The sequence below is a fragment of the Zeugodacus cucurbitae genome, chromosome 5, assembly GCF_028554725.1.
Source record: "Zeugodacus cucurbitae isolate PBARC_wt_2022May chromosome 5, idZeuCucr1.2, whole genome shotgun sequence".
Classification (NCBI taxonomy): Eukaryota; Metazoa; Arthropoda; class Insecta; order Diptera; family Tephritidae; genus Zeugodacus; species Zeugodacus cucurbitae.
In genome coordinates this window covers 36,065,344-36,081,463 of record NC_071670.1, presented here as the reverse complement: position 1 = coordinate 36,081,463, position 16,120 = coordinate 36,065,344, and the positions used below count along the sequence as shown (strand labels likewise).

General features: G+C 36.5%; 2 protein-coding genes across 2 annotated transcripts; one reads left to right on the top strand and one right to left on the bottom strand.

The window, feature by feature from the left end:
* Positions 1 to 71: 71 nt before the first annotated feature.
* LOC105215480 (uncharacterized) lies at positions 72 to 2,150 on the bottom strand. Its single transcript, XM_011189417.3, has 3 exons — positions 1,853 to 2,150; positions 1,548 to 1,793; positions 72 to 1,489 (listed from the first exon to the last, which is right to left on the bottom strand). Exons 1-3 carry the CDS (start codon positions 1,875 to 1,877, stop codon positions 303 to 305), a joined length of 1,458 nt encoding a protein of 485 aa, XP_011187719.2. The 5' UTR covers positions 1,878 to 2,150; the 3' UTR covers positions 72 to 302.
* Positions 2,151 to 4,704: 2,554 nt separating this feature from the next.
* LOC105215481 (heparan sulfate glucosamine 3-O-sulfotransferase 6) lies at positions 4,705 to 13,141 on the top strand. Its single transcript, XM_011189418.3, has 3 exons — positions 4,705 to 5,366; positions 6,092 to 6,648; positions 7,639 to 13,141. The coding sequence occupies exons 1-3, from the start codon at positions 5,229 to 5,231 to the stop codon at positions 8,144 to 8,146; spliced, it is 1,203 nt and encodes a 400-aa protein (XP_011187720.2). The 5' UTR covers positions 4,705 to 5,228; the 3' UTR covers positions 8,147 to 13,141.
* The last annotated feature ends 2,979 nt before the right edge of the window (positions 13,142 to 16,120 follow it).

Here is a 16,120-nt window from a genome sequence, read left to right as displayed (position 1 = left end):
CACTCCATAGTTTGTAATATTTATTAAGTCCTATATATCTTTTATAAGAAATATCGGATACTTTAACAATTCTATATAATCTCGAGAAACATTTCATCGAGTCTAGTGCATAAATACAACGACTAAGTTTTGAAATTTGAATACACGCGGTCCATGAAATTTATCTTTCTAAACGTACTATTGAAATCTAATTTCTTAATATTTTTTTTATTTATTTTTGTTATAGATTAGATTACAGTTAAAATTGAAAAATTTTAAAATATCGAAATTCGCTCAAAGCTCTAAATAAACTCAGAATTTCATCAATAGAAAGTGCCCTTTCCGGAACATATACTCGCTAGCCGCTCGCCTACATTAGGCGGTTCCACCTTCACCTCCGATTCTTTCGGGTACTGCTGAAACACGCGATTGCCATCCAACTTCACACAACGCACATCGTCCGGCTGAAGATCATGGTACATGAAATAATTGGTATTCCATAGCTTGGTTTGCGGCGGCGTCGATGGACGTCGTCGTCGCACACCCATCAGTTTATTGCGCATCTCAATGAGACCACGTGAGCGAGGCACAAAAATGCAGACAAGTCCAATGCAGACTGCTGTCAGCAGTATATTGAATATACCGATTCCCAGCAACTCTTGCCAGACGTCATCAGCCAACGTTTCATATTTTAAGGCCTCCAAGACAAGCAGTTCCATAACATAGGCGACAGCGAAAGCCGACTCCGTATAGAGCAATGGTGTGCACTCGAGCACAATTTGAAAAGCTACGCTGGAATAAACGCCGATGCAGGTGTAGTAGAAGCACAGAAAGTAGAAACATTGCTCCGTGGCATTATCAACGTAAACACCCAGTAAAGCGGAGAGCGCCGTAATTTTAATGACGCCAAACATCAGGTACAACAATTTCGACTTGTAACGCGCCATCAAAGCGCAACCCAATGCACAGCCGAGCATGTAGAGCATAAATGGACCATACAAATGCTGCGTGCCCATATAAGCAAATGTGGAGCTCCAGGCCAGCTGTAAATACGAGGAAGAGTACAACAGTGCGCGCTCCAGCACCAAAACTGCAGCCACGCCCACAACAAACCATTGTCGGTTGCGCTTCACATAGAAATCATCACGGCCCACAAAGAGCGCATAGATCGCTTTGTTCGGCAAGAAGACGAGCTTTTCCTCATTCAGCAGATTGAAGGCGAGATCGAAGGATACTTTGTAATTGTGCACACCCAAGTGCTGCAGCACCTCATTCACCACCACGCCGGCGAGCATGAAGAGCGAAATGCCCAAAAAGATCCAACCGCAAAAGATCGGTTCGAATTCGTTGAAAACACTAAAGCCCACTGCGAAACCACCGAAGTAGAGAGTGTTACCGAACGCTATGCGCGCAGGACGCACGCCCTGAGATGAACTGCGCAGGCTAATATAACTGTAGCAGGGTATAAGCGTGGTGCCAATGCCGATGAAGCCGAAGTAAAAGCAAATATCTAAAAATAATATTGAACACAGCATTATTAGAAGCGCTTTGTTGTCTTTGCTTCATACTTAAGTTGTCCGTCAGCATAAAGCAACAACTGATAACATAACATATCAGACCGTAGAAAATCACATAGAAGTGATCATAGCTGTGCTGGCGTTTTAGGTATTTGCGCAATGTCAAGCCGCCCGCCAAGGCCAACGCTATAACGGCACCGAGCATAGCGTGCCAATGCACCCACAGATTGTCGTAGACGTAGGCATACTTGCAGTAGTAACCAAAGAAGCAGCCACTGCCGAATAAGCACAGGAAAACTGGAGAAAATAACTGTATTAAAGGAAGTGTGTTCGCAAAATTTTCTATTTTAGTTTACCCAATATATCTGGAAAATGGTACATTTCGGTGTCAAAATACTACACAAGCACTGAATATTTTCTTTTCTTTTCACATCTGCACGCTTGTAAGCTTTCGGAACGATTGATTTACTACACTATCTCTAAATTCTGCCACTGATGACACACTCTTCATATTGTCAGGTATCTTATGCGTTGAGATAAAAAAATGTTTTGCTGCAGACGTTATCTTTGATTAGAGGAAGTAATGTAATTGGAGTGTTATGTGAGAGTTTTACTTTACGTAAATGGCTTAATAGCAATATCGAACTGTTCATTAAGTCGGGATGGTATTATCTGGCATTCGTGGGTTATGCGCGATGGTTAAAACCTGCAGCTTCATTACTTAGAATAACGATTATTTCCATTTAATTTTGACATGCTTTGAGCCATAACAGCCAACTTTCCAAAGTTTGAAGGTTAAATTCAAGCAGAAGAACACCGAAAACGATCCACGCACTTCTCTGGATTGCTAAATATTCTCGGCACAATTATTCAATCCGATGTTGAAAAATGGTCTGCGGACTTTCGCGATTTCTCTCAAAAGGATCAGCTTACTCAAGCCTCAATGCGAAGAAACAATGACGTTTGTCCGCTGTGTGGACTTTGGAAGAAAGTTTAATGGAGCTCTTTAGATATATATTTTCCTGAGAAGGAAAGGAAATGTATATCGGCAGAGCTCTTAAGAATTATGATAACGAATTGCTTCTGGAAGCTTAAAACTATTGTACATAGATACATGAAGTTGAAGCAGAATGGCTGAAAGCAACAAATTTTGAAACTATGTTTGGGAGCTAAAAGCCTATTCAAAGCTATACGAGAACAATAAAGCTAGGATTCAAAGCTAATTCATAAGCTTCACATATATCGTCATAGCTTACCGATCCACAATGTTAGATCGCCGAAAAAATAGCTCTCGGCCGGATAAAAACCGAATCATTTTCAGTATCGAAGAACTGGCTGTCAGAGATCAATATTTTAATATTCATTTATTTGTAAATTATCCCGAAAAACAATCATGCGACAATATTCAGCCATGGTTTAGTTTATTCCCATGAAAACACAAAAGAGAGAGGTTAAGAGACTATTTATAATAAAACTAATAGCCAAAAAACTAAGGCCATCAAAGTTATAACCTCTGAAATTAACAAAATCTCTCACAAAATTAAAGACTCTTTCCCATCACGAAACGACAAGTCTGAATTGAAACGTCGACGATGGTGGATATTGATAGGAATACATTTTTGCATAAAAGTCTAAATCAAATTAATATTAAATCATTATAGACAACCAGAGCCCATGATTGATCAGAACACATATTTTGTTTAATTTATGCCTAATACCTGAGACCGACATGTAGTATATATTGTAGTATGCTTCATAAACCATATGTGTATCACCGGTTTTCCGAATTTTGTTTGAAAGCGTACTACAATAGAGTTCTAGAAACCATTGAAATTTTGTGGTGTTGTACTACAATGGATTGCATTGAACACACCGAAAGCTTTAAGCTCATCATAAGCTCATAAGAAAATAAATTAAATTCAAAATAAATTGAAATCAAAAACCAAAAATTGAAAAAATTATGTGAGAAATATGTAATATGTAATAATTATAATGGACAATAATTTTTTAAGATTGCTTGGAGTTGTAACTAAGTCAGGATCAATTTTCCTGCCTGTTATTCATAATTATATTTTGCTTGAATTTATTTGCATCAGCTGATGGATGTAAACATAGTACAATACTACATGTGTGTCACTATGCTGGTATATGGTTTCTTGAGCTTTTATTGTAGTACATATCGTAGTACAGAAACCATATGTCATAACGAAAAGTATAAGAAGATAACGCTAAACCTCTGGCTTGAGGGTGGACTCTTCAATTTAAAGATGAAAAATCAGGAAAATGAAATTCGAAATTATGAAATTCTCTCAAATTGTGGCACGGAAGCTGTTATATGGGGTTTGTTTAAGGACTAAAGCTTTATTAGGAACTAAGTTTTCGTCTATATGTATTTCTCACTACAAGTTTAAGAATTTGCCGTTTTTGTCTGGGTAATTTCATCTCATTTCAAGGCGTGTTTCAATACCATACTAAAATTATGCGATGTAACAATTTGTAAGCTAAAGGTACGTAGCAGTTTAAATTGAGTCTGACATACAAGAGTCACAAATACATCGGATGATGTATTAAGCAGACTCAATCTTCAAATTATTATATATCGGCTTGCTTCTCTGAGGCTTATATTTTAAATAAATTTTAGTAGTAAATTCAACACACTGTACAAACTGCTCATCCTTCTGTTAGTCCAAGCAACTCATACGCTCCGTATACTCCCGAACCAGCAGCCGATTGCGCCGAGCGGTATACGAACTGCGCAAGTACAAATAATTCGGCAAATAAGGCGCTAAATTTCATGAATGAAGCTACCGGCTCAAATGCTCATAGAGTTTTTGACGGCATTTTACCCTTCAACATCCGCTACAGTTGTTTACGGTAACAAGCCGCCAACTTCGCGCGGCAAGAGAGCGCTTCGTCAAAGCGAGAGTAAAATTTTATGCGAAATATCGATGCAATCAGCAGGCGTACAGTGCGTAATGTAGTATTTGAAGGGTGTGTGTGGAAGAGACGTAGCAAAATGCCGCCTGTTTTGCTGGATTTTAGCTATCGTTCGTTTTCGTTGTCAGTATCCAACCCCCTTCCTTTTTGACAGTTACTTTTGGAGCGCTTTTGTAGCGGCTTCTGTTTTCTGTGCTTCTTCTTCTTCTTCTTCTTTTCACGCTTTGTTTTTGCTCGTCATTCGCCTTTATCATTTGGCGAACTGCGTGAAGTTTGGACGGCAGGCAAACATTCCTCTTCACATTCATGGCGGATATTTGACATTTATTGCGCCCACACCGACCCACACACATACACCCACAAACACTGTAGAACTGTTTGACTTGGTTTCTATATCGATATATATATTGTATATGTTTGTAAATTGCCCTCATTCGACGTAACACTCAATCACCCACACACACACACACACACTCCATACACACCAACAAGCCGAACTGTGCGAAATCAACCCTTTTCGATGGGAAATCGTTGCAGGAAATTTTGGAAATTTTCCTCTTCGTCAAATTAGTGCAATTGTGCAATTATTCTTGCAACACACAGCAATGTAGTGACTGTCGAAAGTTGGTGATTTTTTAGAAAAAATGTAGTGGCAATAGTTAAGTTTATCCAATTGTGATGTGTGCACCTAGAAGTATAGTAAAACAGAGCTCCGCATTTAATATCGTCAAATCGACAGAAATTGTGCATTTTGTGTGATTTGGATGGCGAAAACGAGGGTAGCGCCGCAGCAGTATGTTTGTCATGAACTGGTTCAACAATCTCAGCAATCGCAGTTTGGCGATAACACTGCTAATTTGCATATCCCTAATCTATGTATCGTATACATTTAATTCGTGCCTATTAACAAGCATTAGTCGGACATTCCAAAAGGTGCGTTGTAAGCGATATATAATTGTTAATATCATGTTTCACTAAAGAAATTTAATCTGCTGAAAGCCGACTGAAGTGCAAGTGCATAACACACATAAGGGTGGTTCATATTGTAGTCGGCTTTTAATAGTTAAACAAAAGTGATTTAATTTTTTCGCAATATCAATTATTGCAACTGCTAAGGAACACGCTTTCATAAATTTGAGTGCCTTGGCTGTTATAAAAACTCATTCCAAAGAGCCTAGTGACGATTTCAAATTCTGTTTCACGAATGGTTTCGAGTAACGCGGTTTTCTTTGTAGCATAACGTGTCATTCTAATAACTATAAAGCTCGTCCAGACCCAGGCTTCAATTTTTGGCCAATTTTTTTTAGTCAATTATCGTGTCGCTGTAATGCGCTTTGTAAATATAACCATCCTAGTGACTTAAAAAAAAATTCATAAAGATACCACTTCTAGAACCGTAACAAGCTGTCAGTTTACAAGGATTCTCAAGAACCACAGAAACCTTGGTAAAAGAAAGGTGAATTTTTGAGATTGTATTCAGCTCGTAATTTCCTCGGTTTTAACACAAATATCATACTGTCGTCTTGTAAAATTTTCCACGAATTTTTTTTCTCAGAATACTGTTACCTTAAGTAAGGACCACCCTACTTATCTATATACAGACCAATTAGATACCATAATCACTAATGAACAATTTACCTAATATATTTCCCCCGCAGAATCCATTACGCGGCTTACTCTTCTCCGATGACGTGCTCACCGCTACATCCGCAACACCACCGTCTACAAACCTGAGCGCTCCAAATGACAGCGCTAATACCAACGGAGTAACATCGAAACACACACCGGAAGCTTTAAGCTTAAGAAATCATGATGCATCCGCTGTACGTATTGTGCCGTTAAGTGGTGCAAATAACAATACGAACAACAACAGCGCGAGCAATCCGCCACAGGAGGCTGCCGACGGTTCGCCGAAATATCGTTTTCTCCGTCAGCAGGGCTTACATCCATCGCGGCATCTGCCCGACACGCTCATCATTGGCGTGAAGAAGAGTGGCACACGCGCGCTACTTGAATTCATACGTCTGCATCCGGATGTGCGCGCCGCCGGCTGTGAGGTGCACTTTTTTGATCGTCACTATCAGCGCGGCTTACGCTGGTATCGCCACCACATGCCCTACACCATTGAAGGCCAAATAACAATGGAGAAGACGCCCAGTTATTTTGTGACAAAAGAGGTGCCGCAGCGGGTGCATCAAATGAATGCGGCGACAAAGTAAGTGAATAGACAAAGTGTTACAAAATTTTGGGTGTTCTCTTTTAGTTTCGGTGGAAAGATGTCCCCTGAACAAATGGGGTTTAGTTGTGGCATGGCAATGAACTCTAATAAGAAAGAAATAAGGAAATACAATAACAGGTTCCGTCTCCAAATATAACATCAAATATCTTCTTTTCATGGTAGTACTGCTTCAACTAATATTAAATTTACCCATTTACTAAATCCCTCTGACTATAAATGATGACTTGAGTGGCGTGGGCTAATATCTAAGCTTAATTGTAAGGTTGGTCGATTAAATTGAAATCCTCCGTAAGGATAAATGTGAGCACTACTTTTACAACTCGCCTTTATGGCCGACAATAACCCTAAAGCCTCAGCTCGTTTAAACCTTTTAGTAAAGAACTATAACTTTGATGATTTACGGCATTCCCGAATACCACGACCGGCAGACACGATTATTAATTATTTAATTCTTACACCTCTCCAGAGCATTTATCTGGACCACTTTTTTTTAATTTATGGATGACCTTTAGAAATTCTACAGTCATCGGAAGGTAAAACCTATAGTAGGGTCTTATCAATTCAAAAACTCAATCAATCCATAAGGAGTCGTGTGGATCCTGTACAAAAGCCTTCGCATCCAATAAAAAATTCATCATGGCTCTCTTTAGAGTTCCTTCTTATTCCAAACTTTTAGATACCTTTCGTTTGTGTCGAAAGGGTTAGAGTTTCGACACAGATTCAACTTTTTTCTATGCTTTACATCTTAAAAAATACTTCTTTGAAATTATCATATCGATGCTGTCATATCGTACAGGGAGATCTAAGAAGTGTGTTGGGACCGATATTACCGTATTAAGTTTAGATTTTTAAGAATTCCAATCCAACATTCTCGACTTCTAAGAACTTAAATGACAGCATTCGTTTCTGTTTTTTTCATTAATTATCCTAAATCAAAAGAATACTCTTCAATATTTTTACCTACAGACTACTCATCGTTGTGCGCGATCCCGTGACACGTGCCATATCCGATTACACGCAAGCGGCCAGCAAGAAATCGGACATGAAACGTTTCGAAGATCTGGCCTTCGTCAATGGCTCATTCGCTGTGGTGGACACCGCTTGGGGACCAGTCAAAATAGGTGTTTACTCACGTTTTCTGGAGAAATGGTTGAAATATTTTCCACTCTCACAATTACTCTTCATAAGCGGCGAACGACTTATTATGGATCCTGCCTACGAGATTGGACGCGTACAAGACTTTTTAGGGCTCAAACGCGTCGTGACTGAGAAACATTTTTACTTTAACGCCACCAAAGGTTTCCCCTGTCTATTCAAGTCGGAAGCGCGTTCCACACCACATTGTCTGGGCAAAACGAAGGGACGCAATCATCCGCATATAGAGGAAGCTGCCATCGAACGTTTACGTGAATTCTATCGACCGTTCAACAATAAATTCTACCAAATGACTGGCATCAATTTCGCTTGGCCCTAAGTCTAATGTAAGTAGGCGTACTATTAATGGCGACACTCGTATAACGAACGCTTTGAACGAAGTTAGATTTTACGATATTCGTCGGGAAATTTACGATATATTATTGTATTCATATAGAAATGGTATTAACTAAAGTTGTTCGCCAAATTTACATACATACATACTTAGTATGTATAACAGTGAGTGATGTCGAGCGAGTAGTTACTCGTTAGTATAATGATCGTCGAAAACGCACAATTTTTGCTTCAAATCTTTATATACATATGAACTTTTCAAACTCCTAGTTTACATCTACATACGTATTACATACATACGAAACGTAGTCGATTAGCTTAAGTGTTTCATATATACCGACATATTATTATTACCAGCATACATTGGTATACTAAATAATATTACTTACAAGCGCGAATAATCATTACTTCACGCACGAAACGGCAATGAAATCGATATCTCAGCATGTGAAAAAAAAATATAATTTATGTGATATGCATATGAGTAATACATGCAACAATGTAGATCGGTTTGATGATATGCAAATATTTGTGTTTTTGTACGTTAGGATAGAACGCTTTGAAGATATTTACAGACAATTTTGGTCTTCAGATTTTGAAGGAAATACAATTACAAATTTATGTGTGTTGGTTCCAAGGAAAGTTACTAAGAAACTTAGTCACATCAATTATATTTATAGCGAAATTCTAGAATATTTGTCTTCGAATCGATCCCATGTTGTGTCTACATAAGAATGAAGATGGTTGTGTTTTAAGAAATCAATGTGATATATACTTTATTATCTTTTTCTTAACTGGCGTTCACGCCGTTTACGGTTATAGCCGAGTTTGCAACAACGCGCCATTCGCTGTTTGGCGCCAATTGGTGATATCACTACCTGGTCTTTCCAGCGGAGTGGAGGTCTTCCTCTTCCTCAGCTTCCACCATCCACCAACCAGCTCATAGTTCCATCGTCTCGTACTATTTTCTCCTGCATCAAGTTAAAGAAGTCACACAATAGTGAGTCACCATGTCCTGGGGAGGTCCTTGCTGTTGCTTTAACAGCTGAAACAAATTCCGCAATAATTTTTAAGGAGTGTTACCGAGCTGACAGTTCTTGGCCGGATAACGGATCGGCGCGGTTGTGGACCAATTCTGTCGATTTTTTAAATATTCCATAGAGGTCTCTATGGACCTTTTCCGACGTGTTGGACATGGGCACTGTCTTAACTTCGGTAAGAAATTTATGTTCGGTTCAAGAAACAAATGAATTGAAGTGCTGGCCCAACTGATTTTCTCTATGTCGCCAGCTGGTAACGGCTTTAATAATTGCTGAGCTGACAGTCTGCATTGTTTTGTAAAACATATCCTAGCCCTATGTTCAATTCGCTCAACTTCATAAATATTTTCATTTCAGGCAGACGGGAAACTACAAAAATTTCGATAACCGTTTTTGGAACGTTTGAAATGAGAAATCGTTATGCCTCATTTCAAGTATTTTCGTCGCATCGTATTACAAGTGAATGAAAATGATATTAAAATTAGATGAATTTGGCGTTGTATTGATTTTGCATCCATCGTATTCGACGGATGTGATCGGAGAACACCTGTTGGTTACAAAAGTTAGTGGTTAGGTTAAAAGGCTGATCACTGTACCACAGCAAATCTCACTTGGACAGCTAAAGCCAGTCCTTTGTGATGCCGCAAACTTCTCAAAACGGATGCCTGAGACACTCAAGTGGCGACGAAGCGCTTTGAGCCTTTTACGGGTTCTCCGAGGTACGTCCTGCAAAGATGTTTCAGCCACAGTCTAGCGAAAGTTGGGTATTGAGAGAGAAAGTGTCTCGATGTCTTCTTCTTCAATTGTCGAAACTGGGTACTATATTAAAGGGAAGTATAAGTCGTTCCACAAAAAATATAACAAAAAAATTGTTCAAATTAAAGAATCAAAATTTTTACAAGATCACGAAATTTTGACCCCAACCGTTGCGTTGATCTCGATATAAATTTGCATTGTTGACTGTTAGCGCTCCTAACGTCTTCTTCTCAACACTTCAAGATTCACCTATAGAGATAAGAACGGTAAATAAATGTTGCCACATTTCTTAAAACACAACCTTCGTCCAAGTGATTCCGCAAACACATAAATACATTCACATGCAAAGAAATTTTACCAATACAAGAAAAATTAGAAAATAATATAGTTATATAAAAAAACATTGTAGCTTTATTCTCGCACACTATTTATCAAGCATCATAGTTCCTTTTTGCTCTCTGCATTTTAATAAAACATACATACATATGTACTACCGATATCAATTGCCTAAAAAGTACGAAGAAGAAAGCCAACGCAACCAACACAATAGCAACAATAAACAACAAAAACAATAAACGTGAAAATGAAATAATTAAATCAACGATTTTAAAGCGAAATGCAAACACACGCACAAATATATAATACGTATAAACTTAAATATGATTAGTATAAAGTATCAGTTTACATGCATGCCAATCAAAAAGGAGCTTTTTCATACTTACTTACATACCTATAAATATAAACTACAAAAATATAATATATAGTCTTATTTCTAAAAATAAATCATTTCGCCAATTAGTACTTTTCAAAATATGTACTTACAGACAAGAACAAAAATATTATATTTATTATCTATATACATATATATTAAGGATTAGATAAATCAAATGACTAAGCGATCTTCCATTAATTTTACTTGCACATTTACATAAATACAAAAACAAAAGGCGCCAAAGCCGTTAAGCTCAAATATTATATAATACGTACTTACATGCATAAAAATTATACAGAAATTCACATACATATGTATATGTATAAAGTAGTATACACAAATACTTAGAGAGACTGTAGCCAAAGTATATTTAGTATTTATCTAGAGAATAATTTTTGTAAGCTCGGCTTTTTCCCAATTTAATAAGTAACGCACACGGAGAAAGTAGTAAAGCGTATTAGGTATAGTAGGTCCAGTGCATACATATATGTATATTACAACAAAGAATATTATATACACTTTTATTAATTATATCATTTGAAAACAAACAATAGCTGTAGTTTTTTGATAGAAATTCTTTGAATAGAAATATATGGACATGTGTTTAAATAGGCTAAGTCGACTTAAACTAAATACGTTTTTTTTGTACAAAAAATCTCGATTTTAACTATTACTCTAAACTGCAATAGTTTCAAGTTCCCATTTCCAAAGATTTTTTAACTAGATTGAGGCATCGTTATGTCGATATGTAAGCATTGAGAAACTTTGACTTTTATTAATATTTTTAGTTGGTTAGACTTGTATAAGGGGCTATAACAGTGTGACATTTAAAAAAAATCGATTTTTTTATTCTTTTCTAAAGATCGACCGCTCGATGGTATAAGCAGCTATAGTCGAAACTTGAAACGCATTTTTTTCCAAACAACATTTCTCAAATTTGCTTACAACATTACTCAACGATACATTGACCGATCGACTTCAAATTGAGTATTCTTGAATATATTTATTATAAAATGACATACGATCTTTTTGATTGTTCGAAGATTGCCAATTTGGCATTCAAAGAAAGACCATTTTTTTACCTAAAAAACAAAATTTGTTTTCAGAACTACACCATTTTGTCAATTTTTGATATTTTTCAAAAATTGTAAGCCATTGCATAGGAAATATATTTAACTTTCATAGCCTTTTTGATTTTTTTTGTTTCAGCAACTCATTCGGCCGGAATCATGTCAGCAGTTAGAGAATTTTTTTTTGGCACCTCCAAAGACAGTATATAACTCCATTATTTTTTAATATTTTTGTAAAAAAAAAATGTTGAAATGTAGATGGAAATACACCTTATTATGTGTAAAAAACTTCGAAATAATCAATCTAGTACTTTCTTAAAAAAAAACCTCAATTGAAGCAACTTCTTTATAATGAAAGCAGGTTTGATGAATGACGTATTGTTCGTCAAATGTTCCATTCCAGATCCCTAAAACATCAGTACGTTACCAAGAAGTTTTGGTTGGGACCAGTCATCGTCGCCGACTTATTGTTCTGGTCCTTTCCGACATTAAAAGGATCTTGACTGTTACTTATTATAAAAATACTCACGAGCAATCAAGCTGCGAACTAATTTTTCAGTTTCTGTAGAAAAAATTTCTAGAGTTCTGATATCAAAAAGCGCTTACATTGACTTGTTTTAGAGATCTACACTTTCTATTTCGCCTGACTTCTTTTTGGGGAGTTGTATAAAACAACCAAGTCTAAGCCAACAATCCTCGGGTCATTGACGAACTTCAGACCTACACTCGTTGACCATAAAAAACTTCAAATCATTCAATGTTTTCATACCGTCATGAAAGATGACGCACCCTGTTTATAAGAGTACAACATTGAGTCTCGAATAGATTGCTCAAAAAAATTCAAAAACCTCTACATTAACATAAGTCGATTTAAGCCACTTAAACATATTGCCAAAAAAAAATTTTGTTAATATAATTACACATTATTAAAAGGAACGAACATATTTTAAAATGTATTTAAATACATAAATTTTATCGAAGAAACTGATCTCAGAAATGTTAAGTTAAGAGAAGACTTAATGAATAAGTGCTTGTTTAGGCTTATAATTACATAAAAGTACGTAGGTATCTAGAAACGTTATTTAGAGAGCATTATGTTAATCATAAATCACTAAAAAATGAATTTTGAGTCTAAATATGAGATATTATTAATAGTAGAGTAGGCCAAAAATTATGTTATCCATTTTTGTTACTGATTGTGAAGAAGCTTTTTACGAAACAACATCACCCATAGATTTATGGAATTTATTTCCAGAAGCTAATAAATTAAGCAGGATTCATTTCATCGGTGTAGGATGACCATCGGTGAAACCCTTGACATACCCATTGGACTTTCCCTTTCAAAACTACATTTAGGGAGCTCAAAAAAAATATCATAGAACACTAAGAAGGTTAAAATGATTCGAAAGGGTGATTATTATGATTTATTGGATGCTCTGTAAAAATATGGTCTATAATTTTGCTTCCGCCGTTTTCCAATAGATTTCTCTAGGGTCAAGCACTGGTGGAATAAATCGATTTTTTTTTATATCGATCTTGGACATTTGTGTCAACATTAACCCAACAAAATAGAGATCTGTTTGCATCCCAAACTTATTATTAACTGAAAATGTCACTTTTTGAGCCGAATTCTTGACATTTGCGGGAAATTTTTTCTTTTTTTTTTAATTCCAAGAAAAGTGCGGCTGAGGCTCATCGAATGCTTTCGGATACGTACGGTGAGGCTGTCCTGAGTGAAAAAGCCTTAAATTTACAAAAAACGGTGGAACGGCGGTATTTTTCATAATTTAGTTTTGAAAAGCAATATTCCCCCTTATTTCAGTTTCATATTTTAATTTTTTTAACGTTTTTTGAGGTCAAAATGATTTGTAAGAATAAATATCTTTAGAAATGAAAGGTTCCACTAAAATATCCCTCGAAAAAATTTGACTAGTTGATACCCAATGGCAAGATTCATTATTATTTCGGTGTTGTATATGATTCTCATTTCTATTTAAGTAGAGTTTTGATTAAAAAAATAAAATTGATGGTACCAATTGAAAGTCATAAGTTTGAGCCACCAAAAGTATGACTAGCACTTAATTAAGAGAGATTTATAGAAATATCCGGCGTTTTTGTACGAGCTTAATCACAAAGCCATGGCACAATACAATCAGAAAGACTTTATGTGCGTATATACATATATACTTTTTGTATTATAATAATTGTAGTATTACTCAAATAAATATACATATAACTAAGTAATGCTATGAATTTATGTTTGTAGAAAAAAACATGCAATAATATTAATTCGATAATCATACATATAAATTATATGTATGTATATGTACTCGTATGTATAAGCCCTTTTCAAGGGACGATACGATTTTCTAATATACAAGTTGTGTAGAGTTATCGTAGTGAAATTTTGTATTATCTTAGAGAAGTGTTAAGATTTGAAAAGAAAAGGCAAAAGTTGCATGAATGCATCAATTATTTTGCATATTGCAAATGTTATGACAAATTTGTAACTGTTGATTTTATTGATTAATCGAATCAATGAGATTGTATTCAGCATTTAAAAGACGCTCAATGGATAAATAAGAGTGTGCATACAATTAAATACATATTTATAAACTACCGATATAAGAGATGATAATCGCTTACACATAAAACTAATGTGAAAAAAAAAACAAAAAAAAATTGTTTCGAAAATAGTATGGAAAATAAAATTATTATTGCAATTACAACTCGGCTATTTTTGCCGAGCATAAATAGATAATGGTGTTTTTATTTTGAGGAGTGAGGTGGTAACGTAGATTGGATTGAGTCGATTTAAACGACTGATAATGGGGTGAAGTAAGCCTCGATAATTGCCTCCAGCAAAATTATATTAACTCAATATAGTTCTTTACAGATAAAAATAAAGCGGACAAACGGTTTCATATCAGCTAACAATAAGATGTAATCGTTCCACTCATCGTCACGATATTAAATAAACGAATCGGGGCTAACCGACCAAAAACCATCTAAGAATGATAAGTACCAAATCCCTTACCTTGAAAACCAGTGATAAAGCAAGTTTAAAACAGTTCACTACACCAAGAATGTCTTCAATGTATCAGCACATCCAACCACACAAACAAAGCTAACCTAGCGGTGCGACCACCTTCATCTAATGCCTGCCTTCACAACATATTGATCTGCAACACACAACAAGTGACCTGCATCTAACCAACATAACCTCGAAATATTGTCCAAAGCACTGAGACATCGCCTTCATAATACCCCAATCGGCTCACTGTAGTAGCAAAACCCCTGCAGTTGACCTCAAAGGCTCCTACATGAAATGTTAAGAACTGCCATAATAAACATCACCTTCTATTAAGGTAGATGTTACCCAAATACCAGTAGCCTACGCGTTAGTGATAACAAACTTTGCCTTGTATGAGGACCTGCTGAGTGTGGTGCTAACTCATCCTGAAGTTTATTTAATGCAGATTCAGAGCCTATTATCTTAATGCTTTGGATCCTTCACGTAAGCTCGAAAAGTTTAAAGTTTAAAGAAAGTTTTTCCATTTAATATAGTCGAATCGTGGGCCAAAACTCTCCTGCAAACCAATTCCTACGATTTGTGACATGTTTTGGATTTTGAGGTTGAGCGCAGAATCCATAAGCGGTCCAAATGATTGAAACATAGGAGCGTTAGTGCAGGACGTATCTTGAATGGACCCATATTTTTTTGCAATCAAGAAATTCCAGAAAGTCGACAGCAAAAAGATTTGATAAGGGATCTAAGACGGTGCAACAGCAACCACAAAGCTTATGGCAATGTTATTCTTGTTCTTAATTAGAACTAAGCAAGTCTTTTTGTCCGATTACCGTCAGCGACTATTCTCCAGCAGCCTTACACAATTGGGATGTAAGCTATTAATACACGGGATCTGAAATCATTTCTTTCGATTTCTTCTGTAGTGTTGTTAGATCCCTTCAACTTCAGTATTTACGAAGAGAATGTAACCAATATTCTTTCAATCTACTTTGGACTGAGTAGGCAATTGAAAAGTAAAGTCCTCTCTTGACGAACCAAAATCAAACTCTACAAGTCGCTTATCATTCCCGTCCTGCTTTATGGTACAGAAGCGTGGAGGATGTCATCAGGTGAGACAACACTAGGAGTTTCCGAGAGGGAAATTTTGCGCAAGCTTTATGGTCCTCAGAATATTGGCAACGGCGAATACCGCAGACGATGGAACGATGAGCTGTACGAGTTATACGAAGCCATTTACATAGTTCAGTGAATAAGAAGACAGCGGCTACGCTGGCCAGGTCATGTTGTCCGAATGGACGAAAACACTCCAGCTTTGAAAGTGTTCGATGCAGTACCCGCCGGAGAAAGCCGT